This window comes from Syngnathus floridae, chromosome 10 (assembly GCF_059516105.1).
Source record: "Syngnathus floridae isolate MCC-2025c chromosome 10, RoL_Sflo_1.0, whole genome shotgun sequence".
NCBI lineage: Eukaryota > Metazoa > Chordata > Actinopteri > Syngnathiformes > Syngnathidae > Syngnathus > Syngnathus floridae.
The window spans coordinates 14,621,438-14,648,754 of record NC_142422.1 but is presented as its reverse complement, the minus strand read 5'-3'; the positions used below and the strand labels follow the sequence as shown (position 1 = coordinate 14,648,754).

General features: G+C 48.0%; 2 protein-coding genes and 1 long non-coding RNA gene across 4 annotated transcripts; 2 read left to right on the top strand and 1 right to left on the bottom strand.

Moving 5' to 3' along the window:
* On the bottom strand, window positions 1-27,317 carry gon4lb (gon-4 like b). 2 transcript variants are annotated; one of them, XM_088386101.1, is made up of 32 exons: window positions 26,845-27,317; window positions 26,456-26,575; window positions 25,895-26,041; window positions 25,695-25,810; window positions 25,245-25,319; window positions 25,114-25,164; window positions 25,002-25,040; window positions 24,831-24,929; window positions 24,655-24,714; window positions 24,466-24,582; window positions 22,649-22,883; window positions 21,974-22,075; window positions 21,460-21,500; window positions 21,259-21,374; window positions 20,865-21,042; window positions 20,712-20,798; window positions 20,453-20,633; window positions 20,235-20,385; window positions 19,939-20,089; window positions 19,760-19,876; window positions 15,678-16,436; window positions 15,377-15,611; window positions 15,064-15,224; window positions 8,383-8,577; window positions 8,157-8,273; window positions 7,935-8,078; window positions 7,568-7,864; window positions 7,044-7,501; window positions 6,874-6,976; window positions 6,594-6,760; window positions 3,327-5,079; window positions 1-2,989 (listed from the first exon to the last, which is right to left on the bottom strand). In XM_088386101.1, exons 2-30 carry the CDS (start codon window positions 26,487-26,489, stop codon window positions 6,647-6,649), a joined length of 4,680 nt encoding a protein of 1,559 aa, XP_088242227.1. In that variant the 5' UTR covers window positions 26,490-26,575; window positions 26,845-27,317; the 3' UTR covers window positions 1-2,989; window positions 3,327-5,079; window positions 6,594-6,646. The 2 variants fall into 2 exon arrangements, with proteins under 2 accessions (XP_088242227.1, XP_088242228.1); XM_088386102.1 differs by lacking the exon at window positions 8,157-8,273 and having other exon boundaries at window positions 7,044-7,363; window positions 7,418-7,501; window positions 26,845-27,316.
* On the top strand, window positions 3,342-5,200 carry LOC148392679 (transmembrane protein 79-like). Its single transcript, XM_088386113.1, has 5 exons — window positions 3,342-3,588; window positions 4,116-4,232; window positions 4,312-4,506; window positions 4,598-4,829; window positions 4,891-5,200. Exons 2-5 carry the CDS (start codon window positions 4,127-4,129, stop codon window positions 5,087-5,089), a joined length of 732 nt encoding a protein of 243 aa, XP_088242239.1. The 5' UTR covers window positions 3,342-3,588; window positions 4,116-4,126; the 3' UTR covers window positions 5,090-5,200.
* On the top strand, window positions 13,284-16,687 carry LOC148392678 (uncharacterized). The gene is made up of 2 exons (XR_015860661.1): window positions 13,284-13,968; window positions 14,475-16,687. It is a non-coding gene; the product is annotated as an uncharacterized LOC148392678 (long non-coding RNA).

The following is a 27,317-nucleotide window of genomic DNA, read 5'->3' as shown; positions in this document are numbered from 1 at the left end:
TTAGAAATAATGATTTGTATTTGAAATAAGATGTTTTTTACATCAAACTTTGCTTTCGTCAAAGAATCCTCCATTTGCAGCAATTACGGCATTGCAGACCTTTGGCATTCTAGCTGTTAATTTGTTGAGGTAATCTGGAGAAATTGCACCCCACGCTTCCAGAAGCATCTCCCACAAATTGGATTGGTTGGATGGGCACTTCTTGCGTACCATACGGTCAAGCTGCTCCCACAAAAGCTCAATGGGGTTCAGATCTGGTGACTGCGCTGGCCACTCCATTACCGATAGAATACCAGCTGCCTGCTTCTGCTCTAAATAGTTCTCGCACAATTTGGAGGTGTGTTTGGGGTCATTGTCCTGTTGTAGGATGAAATTGGCTCCAATCAAGCGCTGTCCACTGGGTATGGCATGGCGTTGGAAAATGGAGTGATAGCCTTCCTTATTCAGAATCCCTTTTACCCTGTACAAATCTCCCTCCTTACCAGCACCAAAGCAACCCCAGACCATCACATTACCTCCTCCATGCTTAACAGATGGCGTCAGGCATTCTTCCAGCATCTTTTCATTTGTTCTGCGTCTCACAAACGTTCTTCTTTGTGATCCAAACACCTCAAACTTCGATTCATCCGTCCACAACACTTTCTGAAATATTGCAAGCCTTTTATTATTTTTAATATTGCTGATTATGGCATACAGCTTAAGAAAACTCAAATATCCTATCTCAAAATATAAGAATCTCATGAAAAAGTATACTAGTAGGGCACAGGTGTCAAACTCAAGGCCCGGGGGCCAGATACGGCCCGCCACATCATTTTATGTGGCCAGTGAAGACAAATTGTGCATCAAATCCGTGTCATGACTCTTTTTTTTTTTTTTTTTTTAGTATTTGAAGAGTTTTTACTCATCTGATTTGAAAAGGAGTTATTTGTCAGTTTGTTTTGTAGCTTTTACTGTATATAATGTGAGGTGCTCATACATGTATTTGGGTTGACAGTCATACTGGCCCTCCGAAAAAAGCTATGACTACAATGCGGCCCGCGAAATAAATGAGTTTGACACCCCTGTTAGGGTATTCAACTAATCACTTGAATCGTCTAATTAACTCGAAACATCTGCAAGAGTTTCCTGAGCCTTGAAAAACACTCAGCTTGGTTCAGTAAACTAAATCACAAGTATGGGGAATGCTGATCTGACTGCTGTCCAGAGGACCATCATTGACACCCTCCATCAGGAGGGTAAGACACAAAAAGAAATTTCTCAAAGATCAAGCTGTTCACAGAGTGCAGTTTCAAGTCACATCTACAAAAAGTCTGTTGGAAGGGGGAAATGTGGCAGAAAACGCTGCACAACCAAGAGAGATGACTGCAGCTTTAACAGCATTGTTAAGAAAAGCCGCTTCCAGAATTTGGGGGAGATTCAAAGGCGGTGGACTGAAGCTGGAGTCCAGGTATCAAAAGCCACTGTTCACAGACATGTCCGGGAAATGGGCTACAATAGCCGTATTCCCATGGTCAAGCCACTTCTGAAGCGTCTGACTTGGGCTATGGAAAAGAAGCACTAGACAGTTGCAGAGTGGTCCAAAGTCCTTTTTTCAGACGAAAGAAAGTTTTGTATTTCATTTGGAAGTCAAGGCGCCAGAGTCTGGACAAAGGCTGGAAAGGAGCAAAATCCAAGTTGCTTGAAATCCAGTGTGAAGTTCCCACAGTCAGCGATGGTTTGGGGACTCACGTCAGCTGTTGGTGTTGGTCCACTGTGTTTCATCAAGTCCAGAGTAAACGCAGCTGTGTACCAAGAAATTTTAGAGCATACGTATGCTTCCGTCTGCTGAAAAGCTCTATAAAGATGATTTCATTTTCCAGCATGATCTGGATCCTGCCCACAGTGCCAAAACCACCAGTAAATGGTGTACTGACCATGTCCTTGATTGGCCTGCCAATTCCCCTGACCTGAACCCCGTAGAGAATGTGTGGGGTATTGTGAAGAAGAAGCTGAAGACACCAGACCCAACAATGCAAATGAGCTAAAGGTCCTGGGCATCCATAAGACCTCAGCAATGCCACAGGCTGATTGCCTGCATGCCATGGCGCACTGATGCAGTAATCCGTGCAAAAGGATTCCCAACCAAGTATTGAGTGCATTCATGGACATTTTCAAATGTTTGATTTTGTTTTGCTGTTATAAATTTTTTTTTTTTTACTTGGTCTGAGGAAATATTCTAATTTTTTTGATAGGATTTTTGAGTTTTCTTAAGCTTTAAGCCATAATCAGCAATATTAAAATAATAAAAGGCCTGCAATATTTCAGTTGATTTGTAAGGAATCCAAAATGTATGACATTCTTGTTTTTTTAATTGCATTACAAAAAATAAAGAACTTTATCACAATATTCTAATTCTCTGAGACAGTCCTGTATATCAGCTCCGGTCATCCGCCTTAATGGAGGGATGGAACATGGTCCACTCAGACTCAAAGTCCCCTGACCCCCCCAAGGATGTGGGAAAAGCTCTGCCGGAGGTGTGAGTTGAAACCCTTTCTGATAGGGGATTCTGCCAGACCTTCCCCGTCGACCCTCACAAATACCACCAGCGGTAAGGGATGCCGTCAAGATGAAGGATGAGTCCTATTGGGCTATTTTGGCCTGTGGAACTCCGGAGGCAGCCGATAGGTAGCGGATGGGCAAGGAACATGGGTTCGGCAGTTGCTAAGGCAAAACCCCTGGCGTGGGAGGAGTTTGGCGAGGCCATTGAGAATGACTTCCAGACGACTTAGAGGAAATTTTGGTTCACCATCCAGCATCTCAGGAAGGGGAAACAGTGCACCGTTAACACTGTGTGCAGTGGAGACGGTGTGCTGCTGACCTCGACTTGGGACGTCGTCAGTAGGTGGGGAGAATACTTCAAGTCCTTAAGTCCACCGACACGCCTTCCATTGTGACTGCGGAGAGGGAAGTCTGGGCGTCCCTCCTAAAGCTGCTGCCCCCAGGACCTGACCTGGTAAGCGGTAGAAGATGGATGGATGTATTACTCGCAGTTCAAGTTGCAAGATGAAACATCCAACGATAGACTCTAGTTCAGGTTTCAACTTCAAACTCTCTTCAACCTTCAACGTCATGTTTAACCGTAAATGAGACACAAAAGAAGTAATTAGATTAATGCGTGATGAAATCATTACATGACTGGAGATGTGAAATTCAGGTGTAGAAAGTAAAAAACCTGCCAACCCTTAGTTTCAGCCACTGGTGTTTTTCTCGTGCCCAAGCAGGTAAATGAGCTCGAGCATCATTTACCTGCTTGAGCACGAGAAACAATGCTGCAGACTGTAGCTTACCTGCTGGTTCAGTAGAAACACCCGTACCTAAACCCAAATTGTGGAAGGGTTTTGACTTTCTGGACCTGCATTTGCCTTCTCTTAACAAGTTTGACGTCGTTTCGAGTGGAATTGGAATGGAAATGCCACTTCCGCTTTCGAACTTTTCAAAGGAGGAGTTTGCTTACATCGCTCACCTGAAGCACACAACTTTTTTTAACGCCAGCTGGCCGGTCGGCCAACTACCCCGACAGGAACAAACACAGGACGGAAGCTCTCAGTGGTCAGTCGAACTTCATTCAAATCCTTTCAAATGTCTGACTTCTCGCTGTCGTCAATTAGCATGTTAGCCTGTGAACGAGAATCGAGTCCGCCTTGAACGTTCACAATTGATCTGATTTAGGCAATGTTCATAATCGTACTGACGTGGGGGGATTGTTCTGTTTCCAAAATTCTCGGCTTAAAAGGTTGATTTGAGTTGGGTTACAGTTGAGGACGACGCAATAGCTGCCGTGATCTTGGCTATGACATCATCAACAAACGCTTGACGCCAACTCTATTTAATGTGCTGCTCATTGATCTGATTGAGGGCTTATGTGTCCGATCAAGCGTCCTGTCGCCTTTGTTATTGGAACTATGTCATAATTCATTCCAATGATTTACTTATTGTGAATAAAATCAAGTCCATACAGGTTCGCATATTTGCCGTATTGTGACATTCCTACATGGTGCTATTCCAAGCACTATTCTAAATTAAGACACAAATATGCAAAGTCAAAGCATGTAATTGTCATGCTCCCCGCTGAGCAGGCCTGACACCCATGGCGAAGCCCGAAGAGGCCCATGCATTCTGGGAAATGGATGAGAGGAACCTCGCCAAAGGTCTCAAGCAATGCAGCTACTGGGGTGACAGGTCCCTCGCTGGAGGTAAATCCTGGGAACTTTTGCAACCCTGGATAGGTCAGTGCTTCCTGCTTGGCCACCCTTTTTTCCTTTTTTGTCTCAGGCACCCATGGTTGTCCCAGTCGCGATATCCTGAAGGTGGGCGTGTCTCTGCTGACCTCAGCGATCTTTTTCCCCTTCCTGGTGTGGGGGGGGTTTGTCTTTTTGCCCTTTGATGCCCCCCTGCTGGACAGCGCGCCTCTCAGGATGCTCTACGTGTTACGCTGCTCCGTCTTTGGTGCCACGCCGGTCGCCCTGGGTGACTACAATCTTTGCTGACCCATCCACTCGCTCTGTCCTTCTGTGCGTACGACTTACCTGTCCTTTGCCTTTTTGTGCGCGCCGGTCAGGTTGGCTGGCGGTGGGCGTAGCGCGTCTCAGGTTTGATGTGGTTAGGCCGCTTTTGAACGAAACGGAGGTGGTGGCAGATGTTGAGGACCTCAGCATTCACAGGAACTACACTCGCCAGTCTGTCAGCCTCTTCTTGCTGTACTTTCTGCAGCTGGTAGTCATGGCAATGTACCTGAGCCAGGAGCAGCTGAAGCTCGTGCCTCTCCTCGCCCTCGTCTTCGCCTTGGGACGGTGAGGCCAGTTTGGCCTTGGGCTCTGGCGTAACGGGCATAAAGCAACCTTCTCTCTGCAGGGCGGTTTATTGGCTGGCCGCCACGTTGGGCAGCAGCGTTCGCGCTTTTGGACAGGGCTTGTCCTTGCTGCCCAGTCTCGCCATGATGACAGCCAACTTGGTGTTCGTCTTCACGGTGGAATTGTCTGCATACCTGTGGAGCTCGCCCCAGCGTACCGACGCCACGGTGCCTGTGGGCCGCCAGAGGTTCTGGGGATGAAAAGCAGCAAGAGTTTCAGCAAAACAATTGTGGTGACATCAGCTTGACCTTGCAGTTTTTAAAGCATTTGCTTGGTGCTTTCAAAATAAAACAAATTATTCTCACTATGAAGATTGTAGACGACTTCCTCTGTAAACTTGAACACATCTCATACAGGGTCCGGCAAAATGATCTGATACATTTGTTGGGTTAATAAAATGCAAATAGATTAAAGAAACAGACTGCAACAGACAATCAGGACTGCAGAAAAGATAATTGGAATCAACCTCCCATCTATCCATGACTTGTACCTGACCAGGACCAGGAAATGTGCAAGTAACATCTCTACAGACCCTTCTCACCCAGGTTGCAGTCTGTTCGAACTACTCCCCTCCGGACGGCGTTCTAGAGCTCTGTACGCCAAAACCAGCAGACACAGATACAGCTTCTTCCCCCAGGTTGTCGCTCTGATGAACTCACACTACTCTTAGAGACTCAGAGTAATTGCTGTGCAATAACATCCTGCTCTCCACATCTTTTTTGAATTGTCTACATTATTTGTACTGTGTCCTCTCTGCATCCATTGCAGCCTGGTCATCCTGCAAGAGGGATCCTCCCATCTGTGGTCTCTTCAAGGTTTCTCATTTTCCCTAGTTAGAGTTTTGAGTTTTTCCTTGCCCTCCTGGGAGTTTAAGATCAGGGGACGTTTGAGAATATTTGTCTTTTTCACACATCCTGAGTGTTGTTAGTCAGCTAAATGTTGAACAGGGGCTGTGATGCACCGAAGTCAAATTCCTTGTTTGGCACGCTCAAACATGGCAAATAAAAATTCTTGAATCTTGAAACAAAGTTTTTTTATTTTCGAAAAGTACATACAATGCCGTTTTGTTTCATTTCATTTCATTTCATTTTCGTTTCGTTTTCAAATAATGTTATTTTGGTCTCACCGCTGCCACTTTTTCTGGAGTTCTGACAGTGCGAGGTAATTCGGTTGATTTTCGTTCAATGCTGATCCACTGGCTCTGAAGTTATTAACCCATAACAAGATGGTGTTACGAGCAGGTACGGGATCATGTCTACCAAGTCTGAAGCGCAAACAAAACGCTCATTGTGTTGCAGTTAGATTCGTTCTTAATAAACGTTTCCGCAATGAACGTGCGATGCTCACTGTTCCAATTCATGTTAGCAACTGAAACGAAACAAAATAAGATTATTCGAAAATGAAACGAAACAAAATAAAACAGCATTATATGTACTTTTCAAAAATAAACCTTTTTTGTTTCTTAAATTCATTTGCATTTTATTAAACCTACAAATGTGTCAGAGCATTTTGCCGGACCCTGTAGAAAGGTCAGTTCTCAGTTGCCAAACAAATTGGCACTTGAACCTTCCTGTTTGGAACGACTCAGATTAGAGGGTAAATTCTCCAAAATGTTCTTCTTGGCGAACGTGCTTGTTGGCTGCCCTAAATCCATGGATGTCAAAGGGAAACCAATAGTCCGCAGGTTATTTTATTCTCATACACCTTTCAATAGTGAGCAGAGGACACTTGTTTACAGGTGACACATCCCAAACAGATCATTCCTGTTCTTCATTAGCCACAAGCTCAGTGGGCGGAACCTCATCCTCTGAGCCTGCGTTACGAGTCGCGCTCTGAAAAAGACGCATTAAGTCCCGAAAGCGTCGCGAAACCTGCAACAAAAGCACAACGACAATGTCAGCGTCTGACTGACTGAATCTGCAACAAAAGCACAACAACCGACCGACCGAGAGCTTCTGCTCAACGCATCACAGTGGCCAATCACCTCACTGGGAGTCTTGTTCCCCAGTCGACCGGAGATGCCCTGGAAGGTGTTCTGATTGGCTCCTTCCTGCCGGCACGTGGTCAAAATGACTCGATCGGCTTCTCTAAAAAACAGGTCACAGCTTATTGAACTCTGCACACCCTGACCAGTCAGAGGGAAGGGCCGGGCACCTGGTCCACAGGATGACCTTCTCTCCACTCGGCGTCACAGAAATATTCTTGGCACGCACAGGGAGGTCCGGAGGCATCGTGGCTGGGCTGGAGGAGCCCAGAAAGGGAGGATGGAGCTCCTCTCCCCTTTTCCTCTTGGGAAGCGGCGAGTCGTCTGTTTCTCCATCCCCGACTGACAGGAACGAACGTTCCCAAGAGGGCACGCCGGCACGCTGGCATTCTGCGACCTTGGTCTCGCCATCTTTGTCCTCTGAGGCGGAGCCTAGCTGAGCGTAGAGCGGCTCGAGGCTCTTCATGGCCCTAGACACGCCTCCTGAGGCCTGGACAGGATGCATCACATGGCTGACGGCGTGGTCGAGGTATGGCGTGCGCACCTTGTTGGTGTGGCAGCGAGCGCATCCTCTGCGACGGTGCGTGCGGCTCTTGGAGTGGTGACAGAAGCACAGCCAATTGGACTCCTGACAATAAAGTCCAAAAATGAGCACGCATAGGCCGGTTCTGTGAGTCTTCCTGTCTGTTCCAACCTCGTCAGCCGCGTGCGACCGGAGCTTCCTTCTCCGGCGGCGGTTTAAGGTAGCGTCCATTTTGTGTCTGTCCTCATCCATATCCACGTCCGGTAAAGTGACTTCCTCAAAAGCGCCATCGGCCCCGGCCCCGATCAGGTGGCCCAGGCCCTCAGCTGTTCCGCCTTCCTCCGGCCAATGAGCTTCTTCGAATTGTCCCGGGCAAGCGGGCGGCGGGCGGAGCTCGTCGAAAAACACCCAGAATTCGGCTTGCAGATGAGGGTGTCCTTTGAGCAGCGCAGCCATTTGCGCCTTGAGCTGAGGGACGGGCAGCGGCAGACGGGCAGAGTTGACGACGAGCAGCCACAAAGGGTAAAGAGGAACATACCTCGTTGACGCCGGCGGGGCTGAGGTGTGGTCCGGGCTGCAGGGCCTTGATGATTTTGCTGTAGTGAGACGGATTATCTCCAAACGTTATCTCCAGTTGCCGCAAGAAGCGTCGACTGCGCTCGAAGGCTTGCTGTTCTTGGAACTGCACACAGCACAGCACACGCTGCAAATTACCGACATGGAGAAAGTGGGCCTGGGACCCGCATTTGTCGCCACCTACTTGAAGAGAAGCCGATAACAATGGGTTTGCAATGCATTTGTCGCGAGCACAAGGAAAAGGAACAGTTCTTGTCCCTTTCCCTTCATGTGTGGCAACTTTTTCACCAGCTGCAACCCACTCCCCAAAAAAGAAAGAAAGCCAGAAGGGCTCTGTAAATTAGCGAGGGAGGGGGAACCACTGATGCTTTTCAGTGGCCTTGCGCTTTTCCCCGCAAGCGTCTTCTTACCAGTCCGCACTCAAGTGCTTGCTCGGGATGCAGAAAGGCGGCAAAGTCCCGCATCAATTCTGTGCGGCTTCCCAGGATGCAGCGCAGCTTCCTGAAGACGCAGACCACTTCCCGCCCTTCCAGCCGCTCCAAATCGTTGAGCAGTGACACAAACTCCTCCATCTTCTCCGGGACGTCACGCAGCGCCTCCCGGACCTCGGGTGCCAAACGAGTAACCACGTGACTTGGAGGCCAATTTTCACGCGAGGTGAGCCAAAGCAAGTACAGTCGTATGCAAAAGTTTGGGCACCCCAGATCATTTTCAAGATTTTTCTTTATAAATCATTGGTTATTCGGGTCAGCAATTTCAGTTAAATATATCATATAGCAAACAAGCAGTGATATTTGAGAAGTGAAATGAAGTTTATAGGATTTACAGAAAGTGTGCAATCATTACTTGAACAAAAGTAGGCAGGTGCATGAAGTAGACAGAAAAATGACATCAATATTTAGTAGATCCTCCTTCTGCAGAAATAGCCTCTAAACCAGTAGTGTCAAACGCACGGCCCGCCAAGGGGTTTAGTACGGCCTGGGGATGAATTTGCATTAAAAAAAAAAAAATTAAAAAAAAAGAATAAACTTAATTTCCTGTAAAATCTGCAGTTTCTATGTTGGTCACTAGATGCGTTGTGTTTTAGCCAGTTCAATCGCTTTACCCGCCTTTTCTCTTGGAACAGGCACCCTCATCAGCGAAATAGGGAAAAGTGGACACAGAGTGTCAGATTTTTCAAGAAAAAATTGACTTCTCCCAATATGTTCACCGAGGTGAATGGGAAACCCGTGTGCCTGGTGTGCATGCAGTAAGTTTCGGTGCTTAAGGAGTACAATATTCGGCGACACCATGAAACTCAGCATGGTGAAAAACTCAACAGCTTGCACGGAGAACTGAGAAAACAGAAGGTAAATGAAATGTTGGTTGGTCTGAGGAAACGGCAATCTGTTTTCACCCGGAGCCAAGATGTCAGTGATGCTGCGGTGAAAGCCAACTTTGTAATTGCTGTTCAGGAATTACAGTGCCCACTTTGGCTGCAGGACCTTGCATTTATGGTTGAATACCGTAATTTCCGGACTATAAGTCGCGTTTTTTTTCATAGTTTGGGTGGGGGGGCGACTTATACTCAGGAGCGACTTATATATGTTTTTTTTTCACAAATTTTTACTTGATCATTAAGACATCACTTACAAGTATAGTTGACCACTTCCCATGTTATTTTTTGTATAGTTGATCACTTCACATGCTTTTATATCTTTATCTTGAACATATTCAAAACATAAAAAATAGAGAAAACATCAAATAAAGCAATTAACACTTTAAAGCACCATATCCAAGTCCACTGTCTGCTGTATGTACACTTGCTCCATTTTTGCTCCTATTATATTTATTATTATTATTTATCATTATTTGTTTATTTATCATTTAAGGGCGGCTCGGTGGCGCACTGGGTAGCACGTCCGCCTCACAGTTAGGAGGGTGCGGGTTCGATTCCACCTCCGGCCCTCCCTGTGTGGAGTTTGCATGTTCTCCCCGGGCCCGCGTGGGTTTTTCTCCGGGCACTCCGGTTTCTTCCCACATTCCAAAAACATGCTTGGTAGGCCGATTGAAGACTCCAAATTGTCCCTAGCTGCGATTGGCTGGCAACCAGTTCAGGGTGTCCTCCGCCTACTGCCCGATGACGGCTGGGATAGGCTCCAGCACGCCCACGACCCCCGTGGGGACTAAGCGGTTCAGAAAATGGATGGATGGATATTTATCATTTATTCAACACTCTTACTTATTCATTGTTTGTGCCTTCTTGGTTTTTTTTTGTGTTGCTTGTATGCATATGTGTACTATCTCACCAAGGGATAGTGGAAACGTAATTTCAATCTCTTTGCGTGTCATAGTATATATAAAAAAAAAATCAACAATAAAGCAGACTTTGACTTTGATAAAACAACCAAAAAAAAATATATTTTCAGACGAAACTGGATGAGGGCGCTCTAAATTTCACCGTTGGCCGTGACTCATCAACTGGGTGGGCTTAAGAAAAATGGCACCAAAAAGAAACTCATATTTTGCAGGTTACAAACTTCAAGTTGTAAAATATGCAGCTGAAAACAGTAATCGAGCAGCAGAAAGAAAGTTTGGAGAACCGTGATGTACCAATGGATTACTATTTCAAGTGACGTCAGTAGCGTGGCGCGACGGTTGTTTACATACAAACGTGCCCACACAAGGACTACCGGCATCATTAGCGGTGATCATTTCTAAGTGACACGGAGGACAAAGAGTTTGAAGGAATTAAGGATTTGGAGTGACATAGAAGGTTTGAAAAACTATTATGGCTTTTACGCACGCCCGGTCCTACTCTACTGAGTCGGGGGCCGGCGCTCGGCCGAGTGGTTGTCCGCGAACAATGCGCGGGGCTCGGACATGGCCATTACGCACGCCCGGTCTGTCTGGAAGTCCACGCCGCCACACGCTTGGAAGTTTGTTTTGTTTAATAAAGAGCCGTTTACCAAACCCACATCTATCCTTGTACTTTGTTAACGCTACAATATAGTTATATAGTAGATCTGTGGAATAAAGACGGGGCTGACGTCAGGGCGCACGCGCGGCGATGTTGACAAAGGACGAGGAATTTGATCGATGGATTTAATGGAATTAAAATGCACGGATGGTTTGATAATATTATTGGCTTGTATTATAGTTATTTGAAATATAGTTTATCTATCGTTATATGAGCCTGTGGAATATTTTGAAATGCAAGCGCCCTCAGCCGTGCGCACCCATTGTTGACAAAGAACGATCGATGGATTTAATGAATTGAAGTGACACCGATGGTTTTATAAACATGTTATTCATGTAATAGTTGTCCTTAATCACTCTATATGTTACGTCAGGCCCGTTCTCAGCTCTTTGTTTGTGTTTGTCACGTTAGCATACCTATCGTTTAGCCTGTTGTTGCTATTTAATGAATTGGAGTGACACCGATGGTTTTATAAACATGTTATTCATGTAATAGTTGTCCTTAATCACTCTATATGTTACGTCAGGCCTGTTCTCAGCTCTTTGTTTGAGTTTGTCACGTTAGCATACCTATCGTTTAGCCTGTTGTTGCTATTTAATGAATTGGAGTGACACTGATGGTTTTATAAACATGTTATTTATGTAATAGTTGTCCTTAATCACTCTATATGTTACGTCAGGCCCGTTCTCAGCTCTTTGTTTGTGTTTGTCACGTTAGCATACCTATCGTTTAGCCTGTTGTTGCTATCGTTTAGCCTGTTGTTGCTCGTTCATGACTGTTTTTGGTGTGGGATTTTGTCGAATAAATTGCCCCCAAAATGCGACTTATACTCCGGAGCGACTTATATGTTTTTTTTCACTTTTTGGGGCATTTTATGGCTGGTGCGACTTATGCTCCGGAGCGACTTATAGTCCGGAAAATACGGTAATCTGAACGGAATGTTGCAGGGATGCAAAAAAAATTCTAAAACAGTATTATGACAGCATACGTGCACTCAAGTTAAAGCTCATGCTATGGGAGATGCAGATAGCAAGCGGAGACCCTGCTCATTTTCCCTGTCTCCGAGATGTGTGCACAGAAAGCGTTAATCCTGATGTAAAACAGTACATAGACAGGATTTCAGGGTTGCTGAGGGAGTTTGAGAAACGATTTCAGGTCTTGAGCGAACTCGAGACAGAATTCGCAGTGTTTCGCTCACCATTCACAGTCAGCGCTTCTGATGTGCCTGTTGACATGCAACTTAAAATCATTGATTTCCAGTGTGATGTAGAATCAAAGGACACATTTGCCTCTGTGGGCTTGGACACATTTTACAAGTATCGCCTACCACACTATCCTAAATTGACAGCACTGGCTGCAAAAATGTTGTCCGTGTTTGGGACTACCTACCTTTGTGAGCAAATTTTCTCACCAATGAACATTAATAAAACCAAGCTACGCTCAAAGCTCACATATAAGCACTTAAATGAGATTCTGAAACTGGCTGCAGGATATGATGCACACATAGATGCACTTGTGCAGGCTAAAAAATGCCAAGTTTCAGGGGCAAGTACTGAGCAAGACTAAATTCTATGGAATGCCGCTTTGAACGTTGCACTATAAAATAAACAAATGTGAATATTTGCACTTGTAATTGCTGTGAAAGTCAGAAACAGATTTACCAGAGAAGAGTATTGTTAAGGAAAATATGTCTTATGCATGCCACATACATTATCTATGTGCGTTTTTTGTTTGTTTGTTTTTTTTCATTTTATGCATTAACAAGGAACTTAATCAACTGTCTGATTAAAACAGCTGCCTCTTAAAATCTCAAGTGTTTGACCTCAATTTATGTGTTCAGAATTGCTTCCTAGATGTGGAAAATGGATTTTAAATTCGTTGATTTCTAAATTTAGATGTGTTTGATGTATTTTAACATACAGGGCAGTGTTTTTAAGTTTCACAAAACTGTTGACTAAATGTTCTAAAATATTGTACAATCACTGTGATCATTTTTTTTTTAAAATGTTCAATGCACTTAAATATCCATCCATCCATTTTCTATACCGCTTGTCCCCACGGGGTTCGCGGGCGTGCTGGAGCCCATCCCAGCAGTCATCAGGCAGTAGGCGGGGGACACCCTGAACCAGTTGCCAGCTGATCGCAGGGCACACAGAGATGAACAACCATCCGCACTCGCACTCATACCTAGGGCCAATTTGGAGTGCTCAATTGGCCTACCAAGCACTTTTTGGGGATCTGGGAGGAAACTGGAGTGCCCGGAGAAAACCCACGCAGGCACGGGGAGAACATGCAAACTCCATACAGGGAGGGTCAGAGGTGGAGTCAAACTGGCACCCTCCTAACTGTGAGGCGGACGTGCTAACCAGTGCGACACCGAGCCGCCTGCATTTAAATGATTATAATATTTATTTATCAAATAAAACTGAGTAAAATGTAAAAGGACAATTAAATTAATGTAAAGATTTTTATAATTTATTTCTTCTTTGCATTAATACAAAGAAAAAAAAAGTGACTTGCTGTTAGTTCTATGTAATTTTGCAATGAGTTTACTGGTCTGGCCCCCTTGAGATCAGATTAAGTTGTATGCGACCGCCAGACCAAAATGAGTTTGACACCCCTGCTCTAAACACTTCCTATAGCTTCCAACGAGAGTCTGGATTCTGGTTGAAGGTATTTTTGACCATTCTTCTTGACAAAATATCTCCAGTTCAGTCAGGTTTGATGGTTTCCGAGCAGGGACAGTCCGCTTTAAATCACACCACAGATTTTAAATAATATTCAGGTCTGGGGACTAAGATGGCCATTCCAGAATGTTGTACTTGTTCCTCTGGATGAATGCCTTAGTAGAATTTGAGCAGTGTTTGGGGTAGTTGTCTTGTTGAGGTATCCAGCCCCTGCGCAACTTCAACTGATTCTTATATATTGTTTGCAAGATTCTGCTGAATCCATGCGACCTTCAACTTGAACAAGATTGCCAGTACTTGCACTGGCCATGCAGTCGCACAGCATGATGGAACCACCGCCAAATTTGACTGTGCGTAGCAAGTGTTTGTCATGGAATGCTGTGTTCTTCTTCCTCCATGCATACTGTCCAAATAACTAAATTTTAGTTTCATCAGTCCACAGCACCTTATTCCAAAATGAAGCTGGCTTGTCCAAATGTGCTTTAAAATACCACAAGCGACTCTGTTTGTGGCATGTGCGCAGAAAAGGCTTCTGCCGCATTATTCTCCCATACAGCATCTCCTTGTACAAAGTGCACTGAATAGTTGAATGATGCACATTGTCAACATCTGCATGACGATTATGTTGTAGGTCTTTGGTGCTGCTCTGTGGGTTGACTTTGACTGTTCTCACCATCCTTTGCCTTTGCTTATTTGAGATTTTTCTCAGCCTGCCACTCCTGGCCTTAACTATGACTGTGTCTTTGCTCTTCCATTTTCTCACTATGTTCCTCAAAGTGCAAACTGACAGGTGAAATTTCTGAGCTAGTTTTTTGTATCCTTCCCCTAAACTATGACGTTGAACAATCTTTTTCAGGTCATTCGTCAGTTGTTTTGAGGATTCCACGTTGCCACTCTTCAGAGAAGATGCAAAGAGGAGAACAACTTGCAACTGGCCACATTAAATGCCCCTAACTGGAGATGTTTTGTAAAGAAGAATGGTCAAAATACCTTCAACCAGAATCCAGACTCTCATTGGAAGCCATAGGAAGCATTTAGAGGCTGTTATTTCTGCAAAAGGACGATTTTTCTGTTGGGGTGCCCAAATTTATGCACCTGCCTACTTTTGTTCAAGTAATGATTGCACACTTTCTGTAAATCCTGTAAACTTCATTTCATTTCACAAATAATATCACTGTTTGTCTGCTATATGGTATATTTAACTGAAATTGCTGATCCAAACAACCAATGATTTATAAAGGAAAATTATGAAAATGATCAGGGGTGCCCAAACTTTTGCATACATCGGGAGGGAGCAAGAACAAGAAGTCACACCTCAAATGACCAACCAAGAGCGAGCTCTAACTGACATTGCGGGCCTCGCTTCACTCAAGCAGACAGCTTGCAGCTTGCAGCAAAGAATTGGGAAGCAGTGCTGGAAGGAAACTTGTGCAAGAGCACCTCACCCTATCGAGGTAGCTCTGAGCGAAGGCCACATCTTTGCTTTGCCGCTGAGGGTCGTTCTCCAGCATGTTTTCATCGTAGAGCAGACACACTTTGCTCTGGTCTTTCCTGTGATGCTCCCGACGAGCTCGCCGCGTCCCCCCGAGAGCTCGGCTCAGCTGACCTGATGCACACAAACAAAGCCACACATTGCTGGATCCGGAAGTGCTTTTTCATTTGGGGTACTGACATGTTTTTGTTTTTGGGACAAGGTCAACGCAAAGAGTGCCTGGAAATTTAGAGGGCGACAGAGTAAGGCAGTTAAAAAAATCTCACCTCTTCCTCGCTTGCCCCCTCCTCTTCGCCCTGCTCGGGACGCTTCTTCCTCGCCAGCGTTTGCAGCGTCTTCGTCTTCGGACACCACGGCGGCTGTCCTTCGAGCGGCCCGGTGGCTTTTCGGCGACTCTTCCTCCTCCTCATCCTCCTCCTGCGATCCGGGCGAGTGGTCTTCCTCCGACTCGGCAGCTGGCCTCCTCCTGGACGCCAGCCGGGCCAGCTGCTTCATGGTTTCCTGAGCAGGACAGGGGTCAAAGGTCAGCTGCTTGGGGCACTCTCACAGGCCAAGCCCAATGGTCACCTGCAGCTCTGGGATGGACAACAGAGACTCTTCCGAGGCTGACGACATCGCCTCCTCCTCCTCATCTTCATCCTGTGTCAGCTCATCAAAGTCTTCGTCGTCATCCTCCTCCTCCTGCTTTTCTCGATCTTCATCCTTCTCTCCGTCACCTTGCTCCTGTTCCTCTCCTTGTTCTTCTTCCCTTGCTTCCTGCTCCTCTTCCTGCCGTTTCCCTGCCTCTTCTCCTTCCTGCCCCACCTCCTCTCCTGCTCCTTCATCTACCCCTTCCTGCTCCTCTTCCTCACCTTGTCCTTCCTCTGCTGGCTCCCGCTCCTCACCGCAACGCCCCTGTACTTCTCCTCTGTGTCGCTCGTCACCCTCACTAGCATGGGTTTGGCGGCGTCCGAGCTGTTGGCAGTGGGATGCCTTTTGATGGCGCGCCTTGCCCAGCTCTATGGATGTGTTGGGAGTTGGCACAGGTGCGGAAGATGCATGTTGCGGGGTGGCGTCCCTTTGAAGGACGAAGTAGCTGGCTTGGATCGCACGTGGCTCAGACTCAGACGACAGGAGGAGCTCCGTCTTTCTTTCTGTTGAGCAGATGGGCTGCAGCGATGCATTATGGGCCAGCGTGAAAAGACGTCTCTGGGAGGAGCCAGGTTGGCGTGAGGGCTTTTGGAGGCGGGAGGGGTAAAGCCTCAAGTTGCAGCCTTTGGGAAGGAAGCGAGGGTATTCTACCGAAGAGGCGTTCACGTGGGTCATCTGGATTACCTGGTGGCTATTCTGCAAAGCAGACAGTGATGCTGATTCTTCGGAGAATGAGGACTTGAGAAGCAAGACTGCCGCACAATTTTTTTTGACACTCCTGAACTGTGGCTTTTTTTTTTTGACACCTGAACCATTCTGGAGTTGCTGTATACTAAATGCCAACATAAAGGAATCTCTTTTTGGATATTGCAATCAAATAACTTGTCTTTATCACAGTATGTATTGTGTTTTAAAAGTGCTCAATAAATAGAATTGTGTTGAAAAAATGTCCCTCCTGTTATTTCCATTTGATTGATTCAAGTATGCTGGAGTGGGGGCTCGAAGGCGAGCGTCTGATGGCTAGGGCTTCGCCCATGGGGCTGTGCCGTGCACAGCCCAAAAAGGGAACGTAGGTCCCCCTTTCCATGGGCTCACTCCCGGTGGGAGGGGCCAAAGGGGTCGGGTGCATAGTGAGCTGGGCGGCGGCCAAGGGCGGGGACCTGGGTGGTCCGATCCCCGGCAGCAGAAGCTGGCTCAAGGGACAAGGAATGTCACCTCTCTGGCTGGAAAGGAGCCCGAGCTGGTGTGCGAGGCAGAAAAGTTCCAACTAGATATAGTCGGACTTGCCTCCACACACAGTTTGGGTTCTTGTACAAGCCCTCTCGAGAGGTGCTGGAGTCTCTTCCACTTTGGAGTTGCCCACGGTGAGAGGTGTCGAGCAGGTGTGGGTATACTTATTGCCCCCCCCGGCTGAGCGCCTGCACATTGGGGTTCACCCCGGTGAACGAGAGGGTAACCTCCCTCCACCTTCGGGTGGGGGGACGGGTCCTGACTGTTGTTTGTGCCTATGCACCAAGCGGCAGTTCAGAGTGCCCACCCTTTTGAGAGTCCTTGGAAGAAGTGCTGGAGAGCGCTCCTTCTGGGGACTCCATCGTTCTACTGGGTGACTTCAATGCTCACGTGGGCAATGACAGTGAGACTTGGAAGGGCGTGGTTGGGAGGAACAGCCCCCCCCCGATCTGAACCCGAGTGGTGTTCTATTATTGGACTTCTGTGCTCGACACAGATTGTCAATAATGAACACCATGTTCAAACATAAGGGTGTCCATGTGTGCACTTGGCACCGGGACACTCTAGGCCGCAGTTTGATGATCGACTTTGTAGTCATGTCATCGGATTTGCGGCCGCATGTTTTGGACACTCGGGTGAAGAGAGGGTCGGAGCTGTCAACTGATCACCACCTGGTGGTGGGTTGGCTCCGATGGTGGGGGAAGATGCCGGTCCGACCTGGCAGACCCAAACATACTGTGAGGGTCTGCTGGGAACGTCTGGCAGAATACCCTGTCAGGAAGAGCTTCAACTCCCACCTCCGGCAGACCTTTTCCCACGTCCCGGAGTAGGCGGGGGATATTGAGTCCGAGTGGACCATGTTCCGTAGCTCCATTGTTGAGGCAGCCGACCGGAGCTGTGGCCGTAAGGTGGTCGGTGCCTGTCGTGGCGGAACCCCCAAACCCGCTAGTGGACACCGGCGGTAAGGGATGCCGTCAAGCTGAAGAAGGAGTCCTATCGGGCCGTTTTGGCCTGTGGGACTCCGGAGGCAGCCGACGGGTACTGGATGGCCAGGCAGAATGCGGCTTCGGCGGTTGCTGAGGAAAAAACCCGGGCGTGGGAGGAGTTTGGCGAGGCCATGGAAAATGACTTCCGGACGGCTTCGAGGAAATTCTGGTCCACCATCCGACGTCTCAGGAGGGGGAAGCAGTGCACCTTCAACACTGTTTACAGTGGAGATGGCGTCCTGCTGACCTCAACTCAGGACATCGTGAGTCGGTGGGGAGAATAGGCCCTAGGGGTGGATGAGATCCGCCCGGAGTTTTTAAAGGCTCTGGATGTTGTGGGGCTGTCATGGCTGACACGCCTCTACAGCATTGCGTGGACATTAGGGACGGTGCCTCTGGATTGGCAAACTGGGGTGGTGGTTCCCCTCTTTAAGAAGAGGGACCGCAGAGTGTGTTCCAACTAGGGGAATCACACTCCTCAGCGTCCCTGGTAAGGTCTATTCAGGGGTGCTGGAAAGGAGGGTCCGTCGGGAGGTCGAATCTCGGATTCAGGAGGAGCAATGTGGTTTTCGTCCTGGCTGTGGAACAGTGGACCAGCTCTATACCCTCGGCAGGATCCTTGAGGGTGCATGGGAGCGCGCTCAACCACTCCACATGTGTTTTGTGGACTTGGAGAAGGCGTTCGACTGTGTCCCTCGGGAAGTTCTGTGGAGGATGCTTCGGGAGTACGGGGTGCCGAACCAACTGATAAGGGCGGTTCGGTCCCTGTATCATTGATGCCAGAGCTTGGTCCGCATTTCCGACAGTAAGTCGGATTCGTTCCCAGTGAGGGTTGGACTCCGCCAAGGCTGCCCTTTTGTCACCGATTCTGTTCATAAATTTTATGGACAGAATTTGTAGGCGCAGCCGAGGTGTTGAGGGTGTCCGGTTTGGAGACCCAGCATTGCATCTCTGCTTTTTGAAGACGACGTGGTGCTGTTAGCTTCTTCAAGCCGTGATCTCCAGCTCTCACTGGAGCGGTTCGCAACCGAGCGTGAAGCGGTCGGGATGAGGATCAGCACCTCCAAATCTGAGTCCATAGTCTTTAGTAGGAAATGGGTGGGATGCCCTTTCTGGATTGGTGATGAGATCCTGCACCAAGTGGAGGAGTTCATGTATCTTGGGGTCTTTTTCACAAGCGAGGGCAGGATGGCGCGTGAGATCGACAGGCGGACCGGTGCAGCGTCAGCTGTAATGCGGACTCTGTACCGGTCCGTCGTGGTGAAGAGAGAGCTGAGCCAAAAGGCAAACGCCTCAATTAACCAGTCAAACTATGCTCCTACCCTCACCTATGGTCACGAGATATGGGTCGTGACCGAAAGAACAAGATCCCGGATACAAGCGGCCGAAATAAGTTTCTTCCGCAGGGTGTCTGGGCACTCACTTAAAGATAGGGTGAGAAGCTCGGTCATCTGGTAGAGACTCGGAGTAGAGCTGCTGCTCCTCCACGTTGAGAGGAGCCAGATGAGGTGGCTCGGGCATCTCACCACGATGCCTCCTGGACGCCTCCCTGGGGAGGTGTTCGAGGCATGTCCCACCGGCAGGAGACCCCGTGGACGACCCAGGACGCGCTGGAGAGACTATGTCTCTCGGCTGGCCTGGGAACGCCTTGGGATCCCCCGGATTGAGCAGGATGAAGTGGCTGGGGAGAGGGAAGTCTGGGAGTCCCTCCTAAAGCTGCTGCCCCCGCGACCCGACCCCTGATAAGCAACTTCCGATCACGAGGACAAAACTCTGCCCCGATTCAAGGACTCTCATTCGTACCTTGAGCCAAAAGGGCATGATGGAGGAGTTTCTCTCCACTGGGGGGCGCTGGTCTCCAGGTTGCACTCTTGCACAGGCCAGCGGCAGCGGCGTAGCAAGCTGCCGAGCGAGGAACATCTGCAAAGAGCAGAAAGAGCTCAACTACTTGTGTCCAACACAGGACCCTTTCCCATATTCACCTTGAGCACATTTTCACGCGGCGCTCTGGAGCTGCTCATCTCACGGATGTGTTTAGTCAACTTCCAAGAGCTTTTGCAGAGCAGGTAGGAGCTGATCAAATGCTCGGGCTGGACGGCCCCCTCAAAGTGCTTCAGACCTAAAACAATCAGCCTCGACGCCGACACCATTTGTTATAACACGGTTGAGCAAAGATTTTATGGAAAATCATATTCAGAGAGCCGGCCGACCTTGTCTAAATAAGTTGGGAAACTCAACTTATCAAGTTGCCTAAGAATGAACGCATGTATTTATTTACCCGTCCTCTCCTGCAGTAAAAATACTGCGATGGGGTCGTGGGTGGTGGGAGGGATCCAGGTTACAAACAGGAAGTAGTTCTGGGTAGAGGAAAACCACTCGTGTGGCAAGCAGCCAGGCAGTGTCGGAGGGCAATACGGGGAAGGCGTGGCCTAAACACAGCAGGAAGTTCAGCCACGAGGCTTGGAACAGGTGGGGGTGGGGGTCATTTGTCCTTACTAATGGTTGCCGAAGACATTACAGGGAGCCAGCGCCTGGACACGGGAGGTGGGGGAGGAGGAAGATCCACTCGACGCTCAATCTCCCGAAGAAGGTCCAGTGCTCCCTGCAGGTTGCACGCCCGGAAAGACGAGGCGTGCAACAGTTGCTCCTGCTGCACGGCAAAACGCTGCAGCTCCTCCTGCTCGACACGTTACAGTGTGCTTTGGTTTGTGTGTTTGGTCATCAGTGTTTCTGCCCTGTTCTTGATTCAACTGACCAGGAAGTGTTTGGTGACAGACGCTTCGTGTTTCAGGGCGCCGACGCCGCGACTCAGCAGATGAACTTCTGCCAGAAGCTGCACGTGCTGAGAGAAGGGAGCAGATCAAGAGACCGGAGCTCTATTGGGGGAAAAGAAGGAAAGGGTGAGCACCTGTTGGATTTGTTGTTGCAGTTGGCGTTTGTGGGCCGAGTTGGGGCACAGCGCTTTAGGAAGCAACAACGGAGCGGGTGCAGCTGCGGGCCACGTGTGGTTGGTGGTGTCCTGCAAGGCTCTCCTGAATGGTTCCCGTCTCCGCATAGTGAGCGTGCCGGTTAAAGGTGGCTCCAAGCTACAAAGGGCAAACATGGCAAAAAGTGTGAACGGAAAGCCCCCCCCCCCCCCCCCTTCCCAAGAATGTTTCCTCTCTAGGTCAACCAGTCTTCCTTCGCAGCGCAGAGGAGCACGTTGCTCTTCCTCCTGACCCAAACGCTCACAGCACATCTTTGCTGGAGCGTCCCGACAAGAGGGCGCATCGGGACGCAAAACCCGAGCTGTGTTGTCTTACCACAAAGGCTGCGGGACATTGAAGCCGGGGCTGGCCTCTGGCTCCTCCCCCTCAGCTGGATGCTCCTCTTCCTCCTCATCGTCCTCCTCGTCTTCTTCCTGACGGTCATTCCAGAGCTGCAAACGCACAATGACAAAGCCTATCGACTCCTCGAGCATCTGGTCCGCATCCTCGCGGGCGGCAGAAGCAAGATGAACCCACCGTGTCAAAGAGCTCCTCCAGCAGCTTGTTGACTTCCCTCTCTGAAAAAGGAGAGAGAGAGGTGCACACGCTGCGTGTCAAGCATCACAACGCTCGCAGCTCTCGTCCAACTCTTGGCTTTTGCGGCTGGACATGAGTCCACGCTCGGTCGCCATGGAAGTTTGGGAAATTGCACACTTCTGCTCGCTATTGACTGAAAATGACATCACAGTGGCTTTGGGCTTAGGTAACGACGACCGCCCGTTTTCTGAGTTTGGTCTCGTAACGCCCCCCCTCCCCAGATGCTGACACATGAGTGGGTGGCTTTGGCGGCCTCATTCCTTTTCCACAAAAATGATATACAGCCGAATGGGATCTTTGGATGAGTGGAGCAGCATAGAAGATGTTATTGTCAAGAGCATTTGAGATTTAACTCCATCATTTGAATCAATTGGTATCAATAGTTGGGATCTCAATACTAGGACTGACAAGCGGGATGTACATGCTGGCCCAAACATCATCATGGGACACGTACTGGTGATCTGAACAGCCCGGTCTGTCCTGTAGTCCTCCAGGTCAGGTTCATCCAGGTCGTCCAAGAAGTTATACTCTGGGTCGTCGTCGTCGTCGGCTTCCTCTGCACAAAGCCATTACACATTCTGCCAGCGTCATCCAACTGATGAGCACAACTGTGTCATGATGTTCAAATTCAAAATAGGAACAAGTGAAAATAGGGATGGATGCCTTCAACAAAGTTTAGAAAAGTCTCCAAACACTGCTCTTTCTGGGCCAAAACTATTTAGAGAGTTTTCAAGGTTAACCTTTGTTTTGTCTCATGGCCCTTGACAAATCGCTGGGCAGAAACCTCTTACGTCCAATTTTGGTCAACATTTTAGACATTTTTATGTGTGGTTTTTGGGTCTCCTTGAGACGGGAAGATTGTGCGGAGCAAGGATTGGGTCAAGTCATAGAAAAAAGGAGGAACTTGCATTGAGTGAGCGAAGTCTTTCTTCCAAATACTCACATTGGTGCTGGTGAGTAACTTTCAACTGAAAATAACTAAACTGAAAATACCAACACGTTCTACAAGTACATGCCAAACGACAAAGGAAAAAGGTGGTCGTAATGGAGTGGCATAGCGTGAGAACAGGGCTGAAGCTTTGCGGTTTTGCCCAAGTGGTGAGCGAGCGATCGTTCATTTTTTGCTGACCTTGGTTGTCGGTGGCCATGAGTCCTTGCAGCCAGCGAGCCCAGTGGCGGTCTTCCTCCTTGCAGCAGGGGCTTTGCTCATACATGTCGGCTGTGATGTCAGGAGGCAAAAGCTCCGCCTCTAGCTGTTCCAGGGGGACGTTGACCAGGCGAAGTTTAGAACGCGTGCGGAACGCCAACCCGCTGGAGCCTTCGTCCCTCTGCTCCTCCTCCTCCACATCTTCTGTCCTGTGAGACTGCACACAAAACCAAATGAACTGGAGGCCCGAGCGTTGTTGAAGATCCCGCCGGTGGTGTGGGTAAGCTACGATATCATCATTCCTGCATCATCTGTTCTCTTTGATGTTCCGGAAGCCGGTTTTTGTGGTTGCGGCGCCGCAAAACGACAATGAAGGTTTTCGAATGGACGTATGTATGTTTAGTGTTGATGTTCCGCAGGGGTTGCCAACATTTTCAAAACGGAGAACTACTTTTATAATGCAAAGAGCATTGTCTGTTTATTACATACCGGACAAAAACATTTGCAAAAAAATCAGCTTTATATGACTATTCATAATAAATGACATTCATTTCTGTAATTTCAATTTCTCAACCATTGAGCACAGATGTTCTTAACCTGGGTTCGATTGAACCCTAGAGGTTCGGTGGGTCGGTCTCAGGAGTTCAGCAGAGCGTCCACTGCGGAGGTCCGAACACACCTGTATGTCGTGTAAATTTGTCACACTGATTTCCTGGTATGTAATTTGTTGTGAGTTCATACATTGTGTTGGTTTTGTTCTTTAAACAATGTGATGTTTATGCACGGCTCATTTTGCGCACCAGTAAAAAAAATCTGTGTTAAATGTGAAAAAAAAGATCATTTTAATTTTACTAAAGAGGGATTCGGTGATTGCGCATATGAAACTGGTGGGGTTCGGTACCTCCAACAAGGTTAAGAACCACTCTCAACAATGTACGCAATTCTTTTCATTACACGTTGCCAGGTTTTTTACATTTTCAAACGGTCACTTCAAAAACTTTGCAAGAAAATACAGTGGAGGCTGTTCGAGAAGTGAATCATTCGAATTCCGAATCATGTTTTCCCATTACAAATAATGGAAAAAAATTAATCCGTTCCAAACAAAAAAAAGGCCTTTTTTAAGCATTTTTTCATTTGTGCGTTTTTGTACGAGCGCGCAACTGCAGCGCACCGCCGAACGCCCAACCATAGCACGTAACCGACCGTGCAACTGCACCGCGCTGGTCGCATTACTGTGACAAAGCCGTTGCTGAAATTTAGAAAGTATTTTTAAAGTCCTAATGGACTTTCCAAAATTTAAGTGGCCCTCAGTGCGCAGGGAGCTTAATTTGGTCCGATCGCGCAACCGCAGCGCGCCGGGCGCTCACTGTCGCATTGCTTTAGGAGCGTCTTTGTGTTTTAGGATGGCTTTACTGCTCCCACTTGCTTCCTTTGGAGGCATGATTAGTGTTGATGCAATCGTCGGAGTAACGAGAACGTAATAACGAACGGAGTCAGTTGGCATGCAGGTCCTCTCGGCTCATCTCACGAGGTTCAACAACCAAATTTTGTCCGACATCCGAAGCAAAAAAAATCGAATTTTTTGTTCGAAATCCGATTTGTTCGAGAACCGGGATGTTCGAAACCCGAGGCTCCACTGTAATCTCAAATAGCAGGTGGCGCGCTATTTTAAGAAGAGGCCCGCCTGACGGTTACTCCTGCACTCCTTGGCGGCCACCTGCTTGGTGACCCCTGATGCCGCGGCAGTTTTTCAAAGCTCGTGTGCTGCCATGTCCCACACGCCGACTGCGAATGTTTACCGGCAAGGACACACAGGCGGGACCACAGTTGAGCTCCTCCTCCACAGCATTCAGGCGTTCCAGGAAGGAGGGACCGGCGGTGTCTGTGAGCTGGTGGGCGGCCAACATCGAGTGCCTCTGAAAAAGAATCCCGCCAGAGGCCACGTCATCGCACACCACCAGGCAACATAGGGGGATGTCACAGGTTACCTGGGAGCTGGAGTCACAACGTTTGTCAGGCGAAATGACGTCACCATCACTGAGGAAAGTCTACGTCCGCACAAAAGAGCAAACAAGAGAACCTTTGAGTCGTGATGCAGCAACATGACAGGCGGAAGCCATACGCTTCAAAGCGCTCATCAGGTTGCTCTCAAAGTCGGACAGACCTCTTCAGCTGTGTCATCATCGTCTTCATCTTCGGGACAGTACTCTTCATCCGACGAGTCTTCGTCGGCATCGAGATGGATGTCGACAAACTGAGGATGCTTGAAGACAAAACACAGCGTCAGCATTTGATTCAGCCCGCTGACATTAGAGGGGCGGCTATCCTGTTTTACCAGCAAACTTTGCTCTGCGGGCAAACTCCAATCGAGACACTGGCACAAGGACAGTTTGTCAAGTAGATGACGCCGATGACGACAACGAAGTTGTGCGTAGCGAACCGGTTACCTGTCCCTGCTGGATGGCTCTCTTCAATCTTGAGCGCGTCATCTTTGGCTCCTGGTTTGGTGACAAGGGACAAGGCATCATAAGCACACAGTCTCATGAAGGGCATTCATGTGAGCGTCGGCGTAACCTACAAACATGGGCATGTCCTGGGTTGCTCTGATGGCAGCTTTCATCATGTCCACCACGTGCTCGTGAGTAATCACCTCCTGAGAAAAGTACAAGCGCAAGTGCACAAAAAGTTTCGCAACCCTAGTCGGGAAGATTCCGCTTCCCTTTGGTTTCTTACAACAATGGCATTTACTTGCAGACCTTGCACGCGTTTTACCCTTACATGCAAAAAAAAGGAAGACAAATGGTCCCCTTTATACCATTCTCGGACCTTTCCCACCCATAAACAGCACTTATTTGTGGCTATTGGTTCAATTGTGAAGCCTACGGGATACATCGCAAGAATTCGACTTAAGCTCTTGTTTCGATGATAATAATACAAGAAATACGTCCGTAAAGCTGTTTTGTTCAGCAGAGTAACATCTTGGGGGCGCAACTCGAAGTCATGGTTGAGAGCGACAGGAGAGACTGACATGCAGGATGGTGCGCACGTTGCCAGACGTCAAGTTGTGCCGTCTGGATTTTCTGTCCAGATCGATGTCCAGTCGGCCCAGCTCGTCTTCACTGTACTCCTGCGGCTGTTGCCCACCTGAACAACATGGCAGACAACAGCCGTCGTGTGACTGTGCTGATGTTGCATGATGGTGATGATGTCACATTCGTTCTCAGTCACCTGACAAAGGTCTCCATTCATCTTCCAGTCCAGCACTCCTGATATTGAACCAAAAAGACGTTTCTCCCTTGTCTGCATCTTCCTCGCGCATCCCTGCTGATGACATCGACAAAAACCAGATACTTGGTTTGTATTTCTCCTCTCGATCTATCTACACGAAGACAGACAAGTTATGCAGTTATTTTATTATGACCGTTGAGGGATTAATCAAACCTAACTATGCAGGCTATCTCTCACGACGGAGGACATATTTATTGAACGCGAATCAACTACTTGCGTTATACAAGAGCACGAGCGTACGGTGAAGTAAACTAAAAATAAAGCGACAAAAATAAACGGCAACTGAGATGTGCTTGTGTCGCTTGAGCCGTCAAAGATGATGAGGACGTTTTGCTCCGTCACTAAAAATCTGGAACATTATGCACAACAGCCCGAAAAAGCCAGTCAGAATAAATGCCACTGCGCTTGTAAATGACAGCAAGAATCGATGTCCCAAATTGTTGAACAAATGTCTGTTTCAAAGGCTCGGGGACGTAGAAACAGTGGAAGAAGATAATTTACCGTCGAATGTTTGCTTCAAGCCAACTGGCAGCATCCTGGCTTCATTTCCGCCAACAATCCGGCTCCGGCTGAAATGGCGGCAGATGGTGCAGCAACAGCGATATGTCGCCACCTGCCGACCTGGAGGTTGACCGGGACATCAAGCGAAAAACTATGAAGACCAACAAAAATCAATTCAACGTGTCATGCGGTGTTTATGTACCGTTTATCATAAACGACGATGGTGTAAATGAAATACGGTATATAACACATACATAAACGGTTTATGCATGTTATGTACCGTATTTCATTTACATCATCATTTCATTCTTTCAATATTTATTTCTGTACTGTAGTATTTAAATATGCCACAAAATACTTACAAAAAAAAAATTTACTTTGGCACTGACCTCACTAACCCGTTCCCGTGTACACAAAGGCCTTTCTCGCAAATACTGCACACAAAGCTCTCCAGAGCTGTTGGATTTTGTCCACAATTTAGGGAGCGCGCTATCTGCGCCTCACGGCATGTCATGCGGTCGCGTTTAATTTTCCGGGCTTCTGTCTCGTCGATGTCGTAATTTTACTTCCGGTTTTATTTTGTCATCCCTTCCGTTTCAGTTCGTGTTTCCTTCCTCGGTGTTGGTTGTCTTGTCTTCCCTGATCCCGATTGTGTGCACCTGTGTAATTGACAATAATGGTCAGCACCTGTGTCCACGCCCTTTTGTGTGTATTTAGTCCGCGTCTTCCCCTTGTCCTGTGCCAGTGTGTCTTGCCTCGTCCCGACCACCAGCGATTCCTTGATGTCCGAGTTCTCAGTAAGACCCCTCCTCTTTGTCTCGCCACCGAGCGACGCTTTTGTTAGTACTGTGATTCCCATAGC